The 19,693-nt window shown below is 39.5% G+C and overlaps 1 protein-coding gene across 1 annotated transcript in view; it reads right to left on the bottom strand.

Moving 5' to 3' along the window:
* Positions 1-2,375: 2,375 nt before the first annotated feature.
* The window catches only part of OPN4 (opsin 4), a 38,191-nt gene continuing 20,873 nt past the window's right edge, over positions 2,376-19,693 (bottom strand). Inside the window, exons 4-10 of the mRNA XM_087723899.1 lie at positions 17,768-17,971; positions 14,188-14,359; positions 12,836-12,994; positions 11,609-11,716; positions 8,776-8,947; positions 6,684-6,830; positions 2,376-3,218 (exon numbers count right to left, since the gene is read on the bottom strand). Of these exons, the coding sequence (XP_087580025.1) occupies positions 2,829-3,218; positions 6,684-6,830; positions 8,776-8,947; positions 11,609-11,716; positions 12,836-12,994; positions 14,188-14,359; positions 17,768-17,971 (1,352 nt within the window). The 3' untranslated portion in view covers positions 2,376-2,828. The remainder of the gene's footprint in view (positions 3,219-6,683; positions 6,831-8,775; positions 8,948-11,608; positions 11,717-12,835; positions 12,995-14,187; positions 14,360-17,767; positions 17,972-19,693) is intronic.

The following is a 19,693-nucleotide window of genomic DNA, read 5'->3' as shown; positions in this document are numbered from 1 at the left end:
AGTTATACTTTTTTGGTATTTTCCTACTGATATACTAGAGAGATACAAGAGATGGTAATATGGTATCTTTGTCTAGTTCCTGCCAATGGAAAAAGGGGACGTGTTTGATGATGTTTGACACTTTTACATTTGAAATAAAAAGAAGTATGTATAAAAACACTGTGCAAAGCCTTACAACTTTATAAATGAAGTTGAATAATACAGATTAATTGGAAAAGTTGGCCCTTAACAGTTTCTTAAACAATTCTTATTTTCTGATCAAATGAGTGATGTCCATTTTCTAAGACAACTGACTCTCTCCAAATGTTTGGATGCAGCCCCAGGTTTTTATTTATTTAAGAAAATTTATATAGCCAGCCAGCTTACTCTCAGTGACTCTGGGCAGTTTACAAGGATAAAAACTCAATGTAAAAATTTATAGCAATGTATGGCTGTGAAAGTTGGACCATAAGAAAGGCTGAGTGCCAAAGAATTGAGGCCTTTGAACTATGGTGCTGGAGAAGACTCCTGAGAGTCCCTTGGACTGCAAGGCAATCAAACCGGTCAGTTCTAGAGGAGATCAACCCTGACTGCTCTTTAGAAGGCCAGATCCTGAAGATGAAACTCCAATACTTTGGCCACCTAATGAGAAGGAAGGACTCATGAGAGAAGAGCCTAATGCTGGGAAAGATTGAGGGCAAAAGAAGAAGGGGGTGACAGAGAATGAGGTGGCTGGATTGAGTTACTGAAGCAGGAGGCATGAGCTTAAATGGACTCCAGAGGATGGTAGAGGACAGGAAGATCTGGAAGAATGTTGTCCATGGAGTCGTGATGGGTCAGACAGGACTTTGCAACTAACAACAACAATAAAAATAAAAAAGCAATAATCCCCTACACCCTAGGGACAACAATAAGATGAACCATTTGAGGCATCCCCACGCTCGTTGGCAAAATGAGATCTTCAGTGCCTTGCAAAATGGTGTCAAAATTGGGGACAATATTATCTCTGTGGGAATTATATTCCACAGAGAGAAAATTACCACGGAGAAAGCCCACAAAGAAGACCCCTTTGGGAGAGGAGACCTGCCTCCCCATTCTGATGGGATGGGTAGATGCGACCACAAAAGAATGGTTCTTTAAATAACCTGGTCCCAAGCCAGGTAGGGCTTTGAAAAAGACAACCAGCACCTTGAATTGAACCTGGAAGCAAACTGACAATCAATGCAACTCCTGGAGGAGAGATGCCACATGTGGACATCTAGACTCAGGGATGGACTGCTGGGGGTTCACAGGGGTTTGGGAAAACCTCTAGCTAAGATTTTGTGCAGTTCACAGCATCCCCAATCCTACTCCTGGCTGGCCCTGCCCATCCTGCCCCTCCCCTCCCAGGAGTCTCCACGCTGCCCATTTTGGATGCAGGTAAGTGCAGGGTGCGCATAGAGGCTCGAGGAGGGTGAAAAACGGGCCTCCCGAAGACTTGAGGAAAGCTTCCGGAGCCTGGGGAAGGCGAAAACGCTGCTCCCCCCCCCACTGTGATGCAGGAGGCCTACTAGGCCATGCCCACCATGGCCATGCCCACCCAGCAACCGGGCAGACAACCCCTTTGAAGCTAGACCTGTACAAAATCATGCAAGCTGCTGCATTTTGAAGTAACAAAAGCTTCTGGATACTTTCCAAGGGCAGCTCCATGTAGAGCGTGTTGCAATAGTCAAGACATGAAGTGACTAGAGATTGGGTGACTGTGAGCAGGGATTGTTGGTCCAGAAAAGGGAATAATTGGCACACAACCCAAAGTTGCACAAAGCCCTTCCTGGGGCTGCCACTTGTTTCTTGAATCATGAGTCCAAGAAGACTCCAGAGGTGGGTTTCTGCCAGTTTGCCCCAGATCAGGTGAACTGGTAGTGGTGGCGGCTGGAGGCTCCACCCACCTGCCTGGACACTTATGAACAGAAGCTTCTATGCATGTGCAGAAGCATCGTGCAAGCATGCGCACGAGCAAACCAGTAGTAAAATAAATTAAAACCCACCACTGGAGGACTCCTAGATTACACAATGGTTTCACTCCAAAAGTTGCCATTCTTCTGTAGTTAAATACATGGGAAGTAATAATATTAACTGTTATAATTTAATTTACATTTAATTTTTTATCCTGTTCCTTTCCCTTTATGAATATAGCCCATCATCCAGAGGTAAATGGATTTTAACAAAAAAAAATTACACTCATACAAATAGATATCATGAAAAGGACTGAGGATTGCAGGTCAGTAAACCAGAGAAGACAGTGATATTTAAAATTAAAAAAAGAATTCTTAAATGCATCATTTTTTCCTTAAATACATCCATCCATCAATTTCTGTGTTGTCATTTCAATTTCAGGACAGATGACAAATTAACTATTTTATTAGGATAAAAGGTCAGCAGTTTATTGATTGATTGCTGCATGTTCTTTAACATGTCCTTCTGACTTGTTACCTTTCAGCTTGACAATTGAAAATGAGAAAAGATTAAGTCACAAATTGTGTGCAGGCTAAAATTAGTAGCTACATATGCTCTTTTTCCTTGGAATTTGGCGATAGGATGGTCATAGGTTAAGCATTCCAGTTAAAGTAATGGAAGCATGAAAAATTATTCCAATTATATAAAGACATATTTACTAGGTGGTTTTTGTTGACAAGCATGTTATATACGCTTTGAGTGCTTTGGGCCTTCCGCCCCTATTGTTGCAGTTGGCTTCTACAAAGTGCATAGAGTTCAAAAATGACTTCAACATTGCATGGAGAAATGTATCATTTAAACCATTTTGCAATTTTTGTCTTTGGTACCATCATCATTCAAAGAAACAGCCAAGCTTATGACACAAGCTTCTCAACTGGTCCAGTAGACGAATGAAGCCTTCCTTTGAGTAACAGGTAGTTCTTATCTGGAGCAGAGTACAGATCAGTGTTTTCTTCCTCTATGCTTTCGGCCAAAGATTGCTCTTCAGACAGAGTGGTTTCTGAGGTAGGAATGATGATGATGTGTGGAAGAATGGGAGTTTCCAAGGAATCCTGGCTACTATTGATTTGGCCTTCGTGGATTTCTGCTTGAGAGGTGTCCAGGCTCCTCCCTCTGCTGCTGGCATTCAAGTCAAATGGAAGAGATGTTGCCCTCAAGGAGCTGGTTAAGAGGAGCAGTTCTGCAGCATTTAATTTAAGGGGTCTTTCAAGTTGTTCTTCTGGAGAGATGGAAGATACTGAAAACTGTGGGGCGGTGGGAAACCAGTAAAAATTAAAAATATTAGTTTTCTCCACCAAAAGTGGGAGAGATGTTCTCACATTGATAGGAAGCCTAGTAGGTGTTTTCAAAGGAATCAGGAGTTTCCAAATCAAGGAGCAGATTGCTTTCCCCCCCCCAAAGAAACCAATCCCCTCCCTTTTATGCTAACAGAGCATAAAACATAAAATTGTTGCTGGATACTGCCTATATCAGGGGTGTCAAACTCGATTTCATTGAAAGATGCATCAGGGTTGTGTTTGACCTTAAGGGCCGAGGGGCGTGTGTGACACGGGACTCGTGTCGGGGTGGCCAAGTGCTAAGGCAGGACTACCCTGATTCCCTCTCTCACCCTGTCTCATTATAATCTCCTTCCTTCCCTCCCTCCTCCCTTCCTCTTCATTCTCCTTTCTGCTTCCTTCCTTGTTCTCTTCCCATCTTTTCTTTTCTTTTTCTTTCCTTTTTCCCTTCCCTCTTTCCTGTCCCTACTTGCATGCTCAAATGCAAAAGGGGAAACATTTCTCCTTTTGTTTTGCTTTGCTGTTTCTTTGTTTTGCTAGCCCTCTGCAGCGAAAATGGAGCCCGAGGGGACACGCCCCCCCAGCAGGTCCCGTTTTTGGCTGCGATGGCCTCCTGCAGCCCTCTGCAAGCGAAAATGGGGTGCGGGAGGGGCATGTTCCATTTTGGCTGGTAAAGAGCTGCAGGAGGCCATTGTGACTGAAAATAGGGCATGGGGGACTGCATGTGCCCCACTGAGGTCTATTTTCACTGCAGAGGCACCGTGGGACAGTCCTTTGCTATTTGCAGGCTGCAAGATCTAAGCACCCTGGGGCCGGATCTGCCCATGGGCCTTGAGTTTGACATCCCTGGCCTATATAGAGATGATTCATTTGAAAGCAAAGTAGTCACTGGAACTCTGTGCTTTAGTTTGATTTCTAATAAATAACACTAATCAGGGCACCAAGAGACTTGTTTGAACTGCTTCCAATCTATATTGTTACAAGAGGACAACAAGAACAAGAACGGAGTGTGGGGTGGAAGATGAAGGTGGGTGTAGAAATCACAAATTTCTTTTAGAAAATTAGCCAATTGCTATGTATGTAACCATTGCTTTATGTAGCCGTTACTTCCAATGAATGCATATAATGGTCTGTAGTAGGCTCTGAACTACTCCTCTGAGTATTTATGGAGACCTCAATTGAATGAAACATCCACTGAATAAAGAGGACTTTCTTTTTTCATGTTCCTGATCAAAAAGTAAAATGAGCAATTTTTTTTATTCCTGGTATGAATTTGAAGCAGATGATGGGCTGCTACAAGTTCACTCGGATTCGGGAGAACCCATAGCTAACATTATGGCTGGTTCGGAAAACCTCCAAATCCCACCCCTGGCTGGCCCTACCCACCCCTCCTCTCCCAGGAGTCTCCACATGGCCCATTTTGGATGTAAGGTGCAGGTCCCACACAGAGGCTAGGGGAAGGAGGAAAATGGGCCTCCCGGAAGTTCTGGAGGGACTCCGGAGCCTGGGAGAGGCAGTTCTGCCAAGGTGGCGCAGTGGTTAAATGCAGCACTGCAGGCTACTTCAGCTGACTGCAGTTCTGCAGTTCGGCTGTTCAAATCTCACCGGCTCAAGATTGACTCAGCCTTCCATCCTTCCAAGGTGGGTAAAATGAGGACCCGGATTGTTGGGGGCAATATGCTGACTCTGTAAACCGCTTAGAGAGGGCTGAAAGCCCTATGAAGTGGTATATAAGTCTAACTGCTATTGCTATAGTTTTCACCCTCCCAGAGGTTTGAGAAAAGTCTCCGGAGCTTGGGGAAGGTGAAAATGACCCACCACCACCATGGTGCAGGAGGCTGATTAGGCCACACCCACCATGGCCACACCCACCTAACAACCGGGTAGAGAGCCCACTGTGGAAATTTTTGAAGCCCTCCCCTGGATGGATATAACTATTGAAGTTAGAAACTGAAGAACTGAAAAGGGGAACTGGAGAGGGAATAGTTCTTGTAATTTGCACCATATCCTCAGTATAGGGAGGGATCCAGTTTAGGCAAGTCGTTCTTCCCAAAAGATGAACAACCACTAAAATGAATAAAAAATAAATTTAAATATAAAAGAGTAAAGTACCGTATTTCCCAGAAAATACGACCTGTCTAATGCCTTGCCACATTTTTCGCATGGGCAAAAATATAAGCCCACCCCCGAAAATAAGCCCCCTGGACAACCCCCCCTCCAGCCAGGCAGATCACCGCTCACCAGTATCCCGAAGGCGCCAAGCCATGGGAGCCAGGGGGGGAAAAGGTGCTCATGTTGCTTGCTGCCTTTGGGGTACCGCTAAGTTGGGGAGTGGTGTTCTGCCTGGCTGGAGGGGGGAGTTGTCCAGGGGGCTCCCTGCAGGGCCAGGGCACCAGCTTCCAAACTCCAAAACTCAGCTGCCGAGTCTTCCAGAAGCTCTAGGAGTGCACTCTATGGTTGTGGGCTGGCTGCTGGAAGATTCTCTGTCCGGAAGACTCTCTGTCTGGAAGACTCTCTGTCCAGCAGCCAGCCCACAACCATATAGTGCACTCCTAGAGTGGCCATTGCTGGAAGACTCGGCAGCCAAGTTTTGGAGTTTGGAAGCCAGAAAAGTTATGCTCGGAGTGCGGCAGGGAGAGCTGGGCCAGGGCATGGTGAGGCTGGGAGGCATGCTTGCTGGGGGCGGAACAGGCGCTTGTGCAACCCCCTTCTCCAGCCGGGCAGAGCTCCATGCACTGACCTAAGGGGTATCCCTAATGTACCAAGCCGCAGGAGCTGGGGAGCAGGCAGAGCGCCACGCGGCTTGGTGCTTTAGGGATATCCCCTAGGTCAGTGAATGGCGCTCTGCCTGGCTGGAGAGGGGGTTTGCCGGGTGGTTGCTCATGAGCGTGGTCACCTCATGGCTGCTTCGCCCTGGAGGCTGTGCCCGGCTCTTTAGGAGCCAGTTCGCAAGGGAGCAGCTGCCCGGCAACCCCAAACAATAAGCCCTCCCCCTATAATAATCCCAAGGCCATATTTCGTGGGGCAAAAGAAAATAAGACCCTGTCTTATTTTGGGGAAACACGGTAATATTATTGGGCAGATCTTCTATTGTAGTCATCATTTCATTTTTTAAAACTATGTGTAGATAGCCTGTTTTAGGTAACATGTTAGCTAAATTCATAAATTGGGATATTTTAGATTTATATTTGTATAGTTAATTAACATATTATAGTAGCTTAAGTTATATTTTTGTTATTTGGTAACTTAACGTTATACTTTTATTACAGATGCTACTCATTTTCTTAGCATTTTATCTTGGCAGTTGATTTTTATATTCTTGTTAGGGATACAGCTATGATGGCTGGAAGGATTCCTCTTTAGGCTTGTATCACAAAAGATTTGTTAGTAACGCTTAAAGGAACGTTAAAAAATAATGATTTTTTTAAAAACCTTTTCTTCAATTGGTGCATCACCGGTCAGGGCATTTGTGGGCAATTCACTTCTTTCTTCTGCATTTGTTGAAAAAGAGTTATTTTCAGGTGGCTGCAATTTTGCATGGACTGTCTCCACAGGATCAAGCTCTACATCATTCCAAGTCTAGGAAAGAAAAAAGAAAAAAATAGGGGATGAATGTGTTGTGTGTGTTATGACTATATATGTATGTATGAATGTATGTATGTATGTATGTATGTATGTGTATATATATACATATACATACATATACATATATACATATGTACATATATACATACATATATACATATACATATACATACACACACACACACACAAACATACATACATACATACATACATATATACATACATACATACATACATATATATATTTAGTGTCACAACCCCTGGTAATGGGAGGAAGCTAACTGCTTCCATCATCTGTCAATCGGCTCGTCACAAGAGTCCATCACGACAGAAACCCAATATTTTTTACTGTTGCCTTTGTTATATTTGTGTGTGTTTTTATTTGTGCTGATAAATAAATAAATAAAAAACACAAATATAACAAAGGCAACAGTAAAAAATATTGGGTTTCTGTCGTGATGGACTCTTGTGACGAGCCGATTGACAGATGATGGAAGCAGTTAGCTTCCTCCCATAATTGGGGCTTACCAGGGGTTGTGACACTAAATATATACCTTCTTCCCTGGCTTCAGCTGATAAGGAGGAGACCTGTGGCATAATGGCTAAGACGTTTGCCTAACATGCAATACAGCACAGGTTCGAATCCCAGTAAGGGTATGGCTAGCTGATGAGAGCTAAATAGCTTGAAATAGATCTATACTAGTCTCCCTTTATTTATTTATCAGCACAAATAAAAACAACAACACACACACACACACACACATACACACACACACATATATATATATAGTGTCACAACCCCTGGTATGCCCCAATTATGGGAGAAAGCTAACTGCTTCCATTATCTGTCAATCGGCTCGTCACAAGGGTCCATCATGACAGAAACCCAATATAGATCTATACTAGTCTCCCTTTATTTATTTATCAGCACAAACACAACAATATATATGTACATACATACATACATACATACATACATACATATATACACACACACACACACACATTCTTCTACAGAAGTATTCAACATAACTTGGTTCTTTCTCAGATAGTCCTGATCTTAATTAACAACAGCATTAGCTTCATTTTCTATGGAAAGCTGGTAGGCTGGTAGGCTGATGAACAGCCAATGATACCTTTATGATCTCTTATAGGCTCATCCCCCAGAAATTGCCATTGGTCACATTAAAATTCTTCTTTAAAAAGTGTATTGTGGGACAGGAAGGTGAAAGTGAAACAAAGCTATTTGTTTTTCTTGGATGAGTGGGGAAAATGGTTATTTGAACTAAAAGGAATGGCATAAGAGAATACAATAATGTATTGGAACAAGACAAAGCTAGCATTATTCAGTTATGGGGGGGGATTCTTCAACATTAGGGCTTATGTTTCACAGAGAGGTTGGGTTCATTGAAAAGAAGAATCTGTTTCTATTAGAGGATCTAATGATAGATAGATAGATAGATAGATAGATAGATAGATAGATAGATAGATAGATAGATAGATAGATAGATAGATAGATAGATATAGAGGTGGTATTCAGCCAGTTCTGACAGATTCTGGAGAACCGGTAGCGGAAATTTTGAGTAGTTTGGATAGGCTGGCCACGCCCCCACTGCCTCCCAGTTTGAATCCCACCACTGGATGGGTGGACGGGTGGATGGGTGGATGGATAGGTAGATAGATGAATTGTGTGTGTGTGTGCATGTGTGTGAGAGAGATGATAGAAATCAGTGAAATTAAATACCAATTTGATTGAAGTTTCTTTGAACAACCCCATTACAAAATGCTCACTAGATGGATTAACTTTGAAGCAGGTTAAAGTGAGGACTTGTACCAAAAAGATATGTGTCTATGCATAACTAATCATGACGGGCCCAGGGTGATCTTGAAGCTTTTATCTGAGAGACTATCAGTCTCTTCTCCATGAGACAAGCTTAACTTTTTCTGTAGCGGAAATGGAAGAAATGCCACAGTTTTGGTTCTTGGAGATGAAAGAGACACGGCTAGACACAGAAGACCGGAAAGAAGAATTTGCAAGACTTGTAGAAAGTTCGCTTGTGGATATTCGTATGAGAAATCTCAAACAAGGAATAGCTCTTCGAATGGTTTTCCTGAAATGCAGAAAACAAACAAACAAATGAGATTCTAAAATGAAACAAACTACAACTGGGCAAATGGAAACATTCACAGATACCTACTTCATGTTCACTTAAATCTTATTTTGTGAGGATTGACCTAGATGCATGGCAAAATCTCAAAACATATTAATTATCATTTCTCTCATGTCTGCCTATTTATTTATTATTAAATTTATATGGCAGTTAAATTAATAGATTACCGTAAATTACCGTAAATTAGTTGAGCTTGTCGATCAAAAAGGTCAGCAGTTTGGCAGTTCGAATCCCTAGCGCTGCATAATGGAGTGAGCTCCCGTTACTTGTCCCAGTTTCTGCCAACCTAGCAGTTCAAAAGCATGTAAAATGAAAGTAGAAAAATAGGAACCACCTTTGGCGGGAAGGTAACAGCGTTCCATGCAACTTCGGCATTTAGTCATGCCAGCCACATGACCACAGAGACATCTTCGGACAGTGCTGGCTTTTTGTCTTTGAAACAGAGATCGACCCCTACAGTCAAGAATGACTAGCACCTATGTGCAAGGGGAACCTTTACCTTACCTTTACCTTATGATCCTATTAAAGGATTGTAGCTACAATATAATGGCCATCAAAGCTACAAATATAGTTTACATAGGACATTTTCTTAACTTACAAACTGTTTGCTTTGTTTATAAACAAATAAGAATTTATAATTGGTTTAACTATCCCCAGCCAGGTTGCAGCAAATTTATTTTCTCCCTTCAGATCCAAGCTGGTTTGGTAGTACAATTCGACATTTAGTATTTTAATACTACCTTATTCTTCAGGTCATTATAAAATCTTAATCCTAGTATTTAATCATATAAAGTTGGTTGTCTCTCACTTATCATCTATCATCTTGCTTTCAATTTTTGTTATTTTTTGTTATTTATTTCAATAAACTGAAATAAAAAATTGAGCCTTGGATGAGTTACACATTGTGGATACTAGTACTTCAAAGGGATATTTGAAGTTAAATTCTAAAATATCCTTTTTCATTACAATTAAATTATTCATTACATAATGAATGACAATAATGTTTAAAGTTTTTAAAGGTAGAAGGATTGATCAGGGTAACACAGGATATGCATTTTTCTCTGTTCTATGTTAAGCTTTCATGATTTTAATCATAGTTCTGGAGATAAATTTGTTGCAAACATAATGAGCTTGATAGCTGTCAGCAATCCTAACAGATCTGAGGTTGAACTGAATCCTTATGTCATGCTTAATGAAATCTGTCTAGATTTTGAAAAATCAAAATCAAAGGCGTCTTCTTTGAACACACACACACATACACACACAGATAACGATGTGCCTTTCTATAAAATATTACAGTTCTTTTTCAGTGTTCAAACATAATCAGCATATAGCAATGAACTTGGGACTCAAAAGCTGTCAGCTGATATTAGCAGATGCTTTTAATCTTTCTTTTTAAATGTCTGTATAGTTCTGTATCATGTGTTCAATTCCTGACACGTAGACAAGCAGAACCAGTCAAAACAACTGAAAGATAAATGTGTCATGAAATTCTCTGTTAGGTGATAACAAAGAAAATTTCAGTAAGCAGACAAAAATTATTTCCGGAACAACAACGTAAGATGAGGCATGAAATAGAAATAGTATGTTACTATGTTCTTCAAAAAGGTGTGGAAGGTAAATCCATTTTGCTATCCATATTAATCTTGCAGATTAAGGAATTATACAGATAATTATTTATTCTGTAAATGTATGTTATTTATGTAACAATATTTACTATCTACTACTTCAGTCCAGACAGATTCTTAGTAGTGAACAGCAAGCATACATACAAAAATTAAATAATGAGTAAAGGCAATAAGAAATGTAATATCCCAAATTGCTATAATTGTCAGCTAGGACCAATTTAGTATGTGGAATACAAGAACGGTTAGGACTGAATTGACTTTTGGGAAACAAAAGTTCCAAAAAATAGGGGGCGTGAAGTGCTTTTACTACCATAACATTATGTACTTCTTGCTATTAATAATGTTCCCACCATCTATGGCAAACAGTATGCCAATTAATGCCCATCATTGGCTCCAAGACACTTGGAACGCATCAGTTTGGAAAATTATTGCATTGTCCTGATAAAGAGAAGGACAAAGCTGAGCTGGAATTCTTTTGATTCCATACTTCATCTGGTAGATTTTGACAGCAATATAGAAAGTGCCTTCTTCCATGATGTTTTTCTAAGTTTCAGGAATAGTCTACAACAGAGGTCTCCAAGCTTGGCAACTTTAAGCCTGGAGGACTTAAACTCTCAGAATTGTCCAGCCAGCTGGGGAATTCTGGAGACTCCTGGTCTACAATTCTGATATTTAGGGGATAGCCCTTCCATTCAAATATTTGTTGATTCATTCTGTTTTAGCTGATTAATTCAGACAAGATCAGCCTTGAGCTAATGTCTTTTAATAAGAACTTATACATTTTAAACTCATTTTTCTTTTAAATACTGTACAGACAGAAGAGATATTGTTACCAGTTAAACTGCTAAAAACATAGGAATACAGGCAGAAATGAAGTAATATAAATAAAGATGTCCCACTATCCAACAATGAATTAATTTCACTTCAAATATATCAGAGTACATGTAGCATGTTAAGAGTGAATTTACAATACCTGTAACTTGGGTGAATAATAGCATAAATTATAGGATTGTGAATTGCTGAAGCTTTGGCAATAACAGCAGGCACAGACTTAGAATATGGAGTTAAGACTCTGGCATAACTAGAAATAAGAAAAAATAGATTAATCACTAGACCTTTAACTAAGCACATGGTTGAATATTTGATGATCTGCTGCAGAGCTTTCGCATATATCAATGTCTTCAGTGACTTTTTTCTAAATTTAATTTTTGGAGTTGTAGGAACAAAATTGGAAATATGAAATTTTGATATATATGAAGGGCAGATGGGAGATACTGACACTGAAAAACTTTCCATGACATGTCTGTCTATTATATGCTTTTAAATATTTTAAAAATACAAGGTTCCATACAATAAATATTTTACATGCGTTCACAATATTGTTTTTCAAACAATTCAAAAAATATAAAGAGCTGGGAGGAAGAAGAAGCTCTTGGAGGGAAAAAAGCTAGTAACTATAAATTATTCCTTTCAACTATGATGCAACATTTTGTCAGTAAAGAATATTTCAGGTGGAAAAATACTTCCTCTAACTTGGTATTTATTTAAACTGAAATATTCAGGATTTTTTGCCCTGGCAGAGCACAATATTTATTATAGTTACTATAAGGGAGAATATTGTAGCCAAAGATTGAAATGAAAATTCTCCGAGATTGATTGTTGTCTTGTAGACATTTCATCACCAAACTAGGTAATAATATCATCTGAGTAGTGATGGGGTTACTTACTTTGTATAATGAAATGTCTGCAAGGAAACAATCAAGTTCAGAGAGCCCAAGGACCCGGGGGGGGGGGGGTTGCTGCTGGTTTTGCTACCGGTTTGCAACCCCCGTGGGCGCCAGACGCACTGTTCAATGTAAATTGTTCTTCGCACATGCGCAGAACAATTTACAGTGAATTGCGCATGTGCAGTCACTAAAATGGCAGCAACCCGATGGCGGCAAGGGAACCAGTTCGGGTGCGTGGCAGGCCTGGGTCACTGCTGGTTCTGTTACCCAGGCCTGAATTCCACTACTGGTTCGGCCAAGCCGGGAGCAACCCACCTCTGCAAGGACCCTTTGTTATAGTGAATGCTTCACTCACCAAGTAACTGAGACATATCTGACAATTGTCAAAGAGTTTAGTGAACAAATGGGCAGGATTACTTTCTCCTTTTACCCTCTTTTTCTACTTTTGACTGAGAGGGCGGCTTGACACTTACCCGGCCCATGCAATCAGAGTGACACAAGCATATGGAGACCAAGATACAACATAAACCACAATGGCTACGAAGGCAACCTTGGCCAGCTTCCATTCATTCTTTATGCTGTGTGAGCTTGACTTTTTCCGTTTAGTGCTGGATCCCAATTTCTGAACATTCCTGTAAAAGAATGAGGAAACAGCAGGCCTTCGGTTAAGAATCCTTTCTGCCATGCTGGGGATCCATCACCTGGTATCACTGTAGATGATACTACTTGCCAAAGTTTTAACTCTCCCCCCCCTTTAAGTTGCTGGGCAGAATACTTTACTGTATTGTATACTGGATATTCAGAAAAAATGCCAGAAAGTCTTGAGAATAAGAAAAATGATGGCAAATGTAGCTTTATCACCCATTATTTACAATACTAGTCCTAAACACATAGGGATTTGAAAGACGTTGAGTGCTCCTTCATGGCTTCATGAAATAGTGTGCTGGTTTGGATGAAGCCTAACAATAATTGGTTATTTAACACCCCTTTTATAGTTTATATAGAATACAATACAATAGCAGAGTTGGAAGGGACCTTGGAGGTCTTCTAGTCCAACCCCGACTAGGCAGGAAACCTTATACCGTTTCAGACAAATGTTTATCCAACATTTTCTTAAAGACTTCCAGTGTTGGGGTATTCACAACTTCTGGAGGCAAGCTGTTCCACTGATTAATTATTCTAACTGTCAGGAAATTTCTCCTCAGTACTATACTATACTATATTGTACTGTACTGTACTGTACTGTACAATATAGTACAATACAATACAATATAATCTATTCAAAAGTCTTATAGAAAGTTTAGAAACTAACCTATAAAATTTTTAAAAACCCAACAACAAAGAAGAAAGAGCAGAGAACGGCTGTAAGTAAAATATTGAAAAAAGCCAAATGTGCCATGATTCAATACAATAATAATTTCTGTACTTATCTAATATACAAAAACTAGTAAAAATCATATTTATACAAACCATGCATTCAGCATTCAAATTAAGGTGAGACACACTAAGAATCGCAGTATGGTCTTTCATTTCTAAGCTTTCAACTAACAGATTTTATTTGACCAACTTTTAGAGTCTGGATTGTTTTCCCCATTTAGAATTAAATTTTATCTCCTAAGTTCCTATAGCAGAGACTTTCTTACTCACTTAGTTGTGGCTCCTGTGTGATAGGATATAATAGGATATTGTCTTAACTGATAGTGGAGGAATATTAATTTGTTAAGAATATGAATCTCTTTTCAGTTTTTAATGCACCATTACATCTTATAATCAATGGGAATGTACCTGAGTTCCTAATAATTATATTTTTCAGGCATACACTTACCTGCCTGTACTTCTGATGGTGAGGAACATGAATAAATAGCAATGGAAGATTATCATAAGAGGAATGAAGAACACACACCAACATAGCAACATGGTGTAACTTCTGTTTCCTGGAGAATAGCTTACATAGTCCCATGTACAGGATATCATCAAACCTTCTGGGATATAGGAACCTAAAAATGTTAATTAAACTTTTATTATGTAGTGCATAAAATAAGTAACAACAGATGTAAGAATGTATTATTTAAGAAGGAAACTGCAACACTGTTCAATAGATGTAGTTGTCTTCATCTTCTCTTTAAGTCTTAGTCCCGAAATATGAAATAATTTATTGCACTATGAAGTTTCACATTCCAGAAGACCTTCTATGGTAGTTGCATTGGCTAAAATCCCCATCAATGTCAGTCAGCATGGCTCTGAATGTTGGTTGTCCAAAATATCTGCAGGAACAGGTGTGGGAATGTTTTTAATGCAAACTAACCATTTGAGTCAGAACTTATCCATTAAAGAACTTATTCAAATGATTATAAGAACTTTTTCAAATGATCAGTTTGCAGTAAAGACCTCTCTAAATCTGTTCCTACAGATACTTTGGACTACAACATTCAGAGCAGAGGTGGTATTCAGCAGGTTCTGATCAGTTCTGAAGAATCGGTAGCGGAAATTTTGAGTAGTTTGGAGAACTGGTAAATGCCACCTCTGACTGGCCTATCTATTCTCTGTCTCCCAAATTCCAGCTGGTCAGGAGGAAATGGGGATTTTGCAGTAACCTTCCCCTGGAGTGGGGAGGGAATGGAGATTTTACAGTATCCTTCTCCTGCCATGCCCACAGAACCAGTAGTAAAAACTTTTGAATCCCATCATTGATTCAGAGACATTCATCCCGTAGATGAGATTCAAACCCAGAACCATTTTTCTAAACAAAATTTCTGTTGATTTTTCCATTTGAATAAGAACTCATTCTTATATTTGAATAGGAACTTATTCAAATGGAAAGTCAACAGAAGTTTCTTTTAGAAAAATGGAACCTCATCTAGGGGATGTTAGTCTTTAAACAAAAAATTAAGTTGTGTTTAAAAGATCCTTCAGGCGTTAGTCCTAAAAGCAGAATCACTAAAAACAGAAAAATATTTACAGAAAACTACCCAGAGATTAATCTACAGGATTTATTTTACTTCACTTCAGATTCTCCTATGTTCAAAATGGTTTAAATCTTTTAAAAATATAGCAGAGGTACCGGTATGTAAATTCAGCCTTGTAGATGATCTATATAGAATACAATGGCTAAAGTAAGGAATAATTTTATTTAATTTCTAATGCTTCTTTGCTCATAAATGTTTAAATATTTTTTTTAAAAAAACAAACAGGAGCATTTTTGATCAACAGAGCTTTTGATCATCAGTTAGTGCTTTCATATATGTATGGAAAATGTTTTGCCTAATTTAAACTGGCTTTGAAAGGGTTTTTTTTTAAATGAGGTTTTATTTGTAGACTTTATTTTAACATTGCTTTATACTTTAATTTATGAGTTCCCAGGAAAGGACTTCTACTTAAAATCTGGATATAAAGAGTGAGATCCTGTAATTTGCAGTTAGATTCTACATACAGAGAAGGTAGTCTTTTAGTGAAAATCCTTCATGATTTTATTCTGATGGCAGTGCATCCAAAAGAGGTGTGATCATGGAGAAGTGTTTCAAAGTCTTACACGGAACAGAAACAAATACCCCATCATCCTCAGAATTGAGGTCATTCTGGGAACAGAAAATCCTGACTGTCGTGCTCCCTTGCTGTTACTTATTTAAGCTTAAGAGAGATGAAACCTGTAACATCTGGGCAGAGTTAGTGCAGCACAGTTTTAATTATAAGGCTGGTTGTTAACATAACACTGTATCTGCAGACCCACCAGAGCTCCGAGTAGCTCAAAAGATGCCAAGAAGATTCACTGGTGGATGCTTGGACCAGGATATTGGTCCATTACATTGCAAAGCCAACGTGGGATACTTTCCTATTGCTTCAGATTATAATAGAGAGAAACCTACATCTTCCTAAACTGATGTTTATAGAAAACAGAGATATTGCAGTAAATCCCTTAATTTAACCCAGAACCAGATGTTTTCATGCTGGAAAAAAAGATTTAAAAGGCTCTTGATAAATTCAGGATCTGCTAATTAAAGATTTGCTTAGAATTAATCTTGAGTCATTAAATCCCTTGATATGAATTCTTCCCTAGCCCGTTTTCAGTAATATTACTAGATAGAGATTAATTAGAGATTAAAGTATATGGTTCTGGATACTTGCAAAATATGTTCTCTCCACCAATGTGGTAGGGTAGAAGAATGTAGTTTTAATTGGTGAAAATACAAGAGAGACAATAATTTTCTAACCTAACTTATTTAAACCTAGATGAATGGACAACACAGCTACTAAAATGATATATCTGGATCCTTCAGTCACCCAATTATTTTTGTTCAATTTTATCACCACACTAAAATTATTTGAGCTGCATTTAAGCACATCTATTAAGAGAAATATATTAAAAGTTTTTTGGGTTGACATGATCTCTCAGACTTAATCACATTATATGTGTATTGCTATGTATGATATTATTCCAATCTAAATAAATAAATCCTCAGTTCCACTTAAATTTTTGGAATTTAATCAAACAATCTGAAATGAGATCCAGTTTGATCTCATGGTTAAGGCAATAGGCTGGAATCCGGGAGACTTTGAGTTCTAGTCCTGCTTTAGATATCACTGGATGTGGTATTCAGTGGGTTCTGACCAGTTCTGCAGAACCGGCAGCGGAAATTTTGAGTAGTTTGGAGAACCGGTAAATACCACCTCTGCGTGACCCCACCCCCATCTATTCTCTGCCTCCCGAGTCCCAGTTGATTGGGAGAAAATGGGGATTTTGCAGTAACCTTTCCCCTGGAGTGGGGAATGGACTTCCCCTGCCATGCCCACGAAGCCACTTCCATCAAGCCACGCCCACAGAACTGGTACTAAAAATTTTTGAATCTCACCACTGTATATCACCAATCAGCTTTGGGCCTATCACTCACTGTCACCCCAAATTATCATACAGGATGGTTGTTGTGGGGAAAAATAGGATGAGGAAGGAATATTAGGTATATTTATCTCCCTGAGTTTCTTATACAGTAATAAAAGACAAAGTAAAAAGCAACATGCAGCCCTACGTTTCTAGCAGAAAAAATGGTGTGCGTTTTTTCAATATATTTTTGTAGAAATCTCCTATATGCAAGATACCTATATATGCATATACACATTCATCAAATGTATAATAAACCAACCCCCTCCCCTAAAATAGCTTGCAAGTAAAATACCGATCAATCTTATCAGTATGATTTATACCACACAAATATACAAATACAGTCAATATTCTGATGGGGAGAATGGGAGATGTTGTACAACCCAATTGGGGGGGGGCAGTATTAGAACATTGTGAGTAAATGCATGCATGCATGCACGCACGCACGCACACACACACACACAAACACACACACACTGTAGATACAAGGGTAAAAAGAAAGAAAGAAAATGAAAGAAAACTGATAACGTACTCCATCCGAATAATGGACATACACTCCAACCCAGTGAGTAGAGCCAGACAAATATAATGATTATACAAGAACGTTTCTTTGTACTTCTTTTTAAGGACTGGAGAGGCTTTGTAATCACACAGTAGCGATCCACCGAAATAGCTAACAAGGTCATCATTGAGGTTATTCCAAAGAGTGCTCCACAAAAAGCATAGAAGTTACAACCTGGATCAAATGAAAAGCAAAACAGAAACACAAGATGTTCACTTTGCAACGGAAAAGGAGGAGAGTGGGGGGAAAAAATCAAGAAAAAGTCATCCACCAATATTTCTCTTAGTTCAGATGATAAGGAGTTGTTTGCATGCAGTACTTCCTAGAACTACACTCTGTGAACTTTTTTCCACATTTTTTTAGTTTATATTCCCTGCATTTCTATTTCTCCCATGAAGTCACATAGATCGTTAATTCATTTTATGATGTTTTTCTGCTTTTGATTGAACAGATTTGCATGAATCTACCCACTAATGCATGAAGCTTTTGGTCTTTTTTTTATGATCCTAAGACAGAGGCCATGACTGCTGAAAAATGACCACACCACATCTTGCTATTTTAAACCTGAGAATGTAAGAATTGTAAGCCTAAAACAGGCATACACATGGATGTGTATATTATTGCCCTACCCATTTGGCAACCTTCTTAAATCCAAATATTTAAGTGCATCCATGAACTAAATTCATCTGTACTTTATTCAGTAAGCAAACCATAATTTAGCATAATGTTTGAACCTCAACACAATATTGAAAAAAGTGACATGATCATTTTTCACACTTATGACCATTGCAGCAACCCCATGGTCAGGTGATCAAAATTCAAACACATGGCAACTGACTCATATTTATGATGGATGCAGTGTCCCAGGGTCATGTGATCGCTTCTTTACAACCTTTTGACAAGCAAAGTCAATAGGGAAACCAGATTCACTTAGCAACTATGTTACTAACTTAACAGCTGCATTCACTTAACAACTGTGGCAAGAAAGGTTGTAAGCACATTACTGTAATGCGCTTTACTTGGGGCTGCCCCTGAAGAATGTTTGGAGACTACAATTGGTCCAGAATGCAGCCGCGCGAGCGATATCGGGTGTACCTAGGTACACCCATGTTACACCTATCCTCCGCGAGCTGCACTAGCTTCCCATCAGTCTCCGAATGCGCTTCAAGATGCTGGTCATTACCTTTAAAGCCATACATGGCTTAGGACTTGGATACCTACGGGACCGCCTCTTGTCACATACCTCCCAACGACCTGTAAGATCCCACAGATTGGGCCTTCTTCGGGTACCGTCAACCGGGCAATGCCGGTTGGCAACTACTCGGGGGAGGTCTTTCTCTGTAGCTGCTCCGACCCTGTGGAATGATCTCCCCACAGAGATCCGGACCCTTCCCACTCTCTCGGCTTTCTGTAAAGCCACTAAAACCTGGCTGTTCCGGCAGGCCTGGGGCAGTTGACCCCAAAATATGGTCCAGCCCCACTTGGAATGGAATGCATGGTGTGTTTTTAAGTCTATCTTTTCTTTTTTTCTATGCCTTTTGATTTATTTGTATTGTGAGCCGCCCGGAGTCCTACAGGATTGGGCGGCATACAAGTATTATTAAACTTTGAAACTTAGAAACTTTGAAAATGGGGCAAAACTCATTTAACAAATGTCTCACTTAGCATCATAAATTTTGGGCTCGATTATGGTCATAGGTCGAGGACTATTTGTACAAAAATTACAGTGAATTGGTTTGTTAAGAGTGCCTGCATTTGAAAGAACTCTGATTGGAAGTATAGAAATGACCATGGACAAAATGTAGCAATTTTGGGTTTTGACGTTGGGAAGGTTACTGAAAAATGTATGTTTTTTTATTTTATTTCACAAGCACTGGTTTAGAAAATTGTATTATA

The sequence above is a fragment of the Thamnophis sirtalis genome, unplaced genomic scaffold (genome assembly GCF_051295495.1).
Source record: "Thamnophis sirtalis isolate CommonGarterSnake01/CBP01778 unplaced genomic scaffold, rThaSir2_p1.2 scaffold_10, whole genome shotgun sequence".
Classification (NCBI taxonomy): domain Eukaryota; kingdom Metazoa; phylum Chordata; class Lepidosauria; order Squamata; family Natricidae; genus Thamnophis; species Thamnophis sirtalis.
Note: the sequence above shows the minus strand (reverse complement) of the source record. Positions and strands in the feature narration are given on the sequence as shown.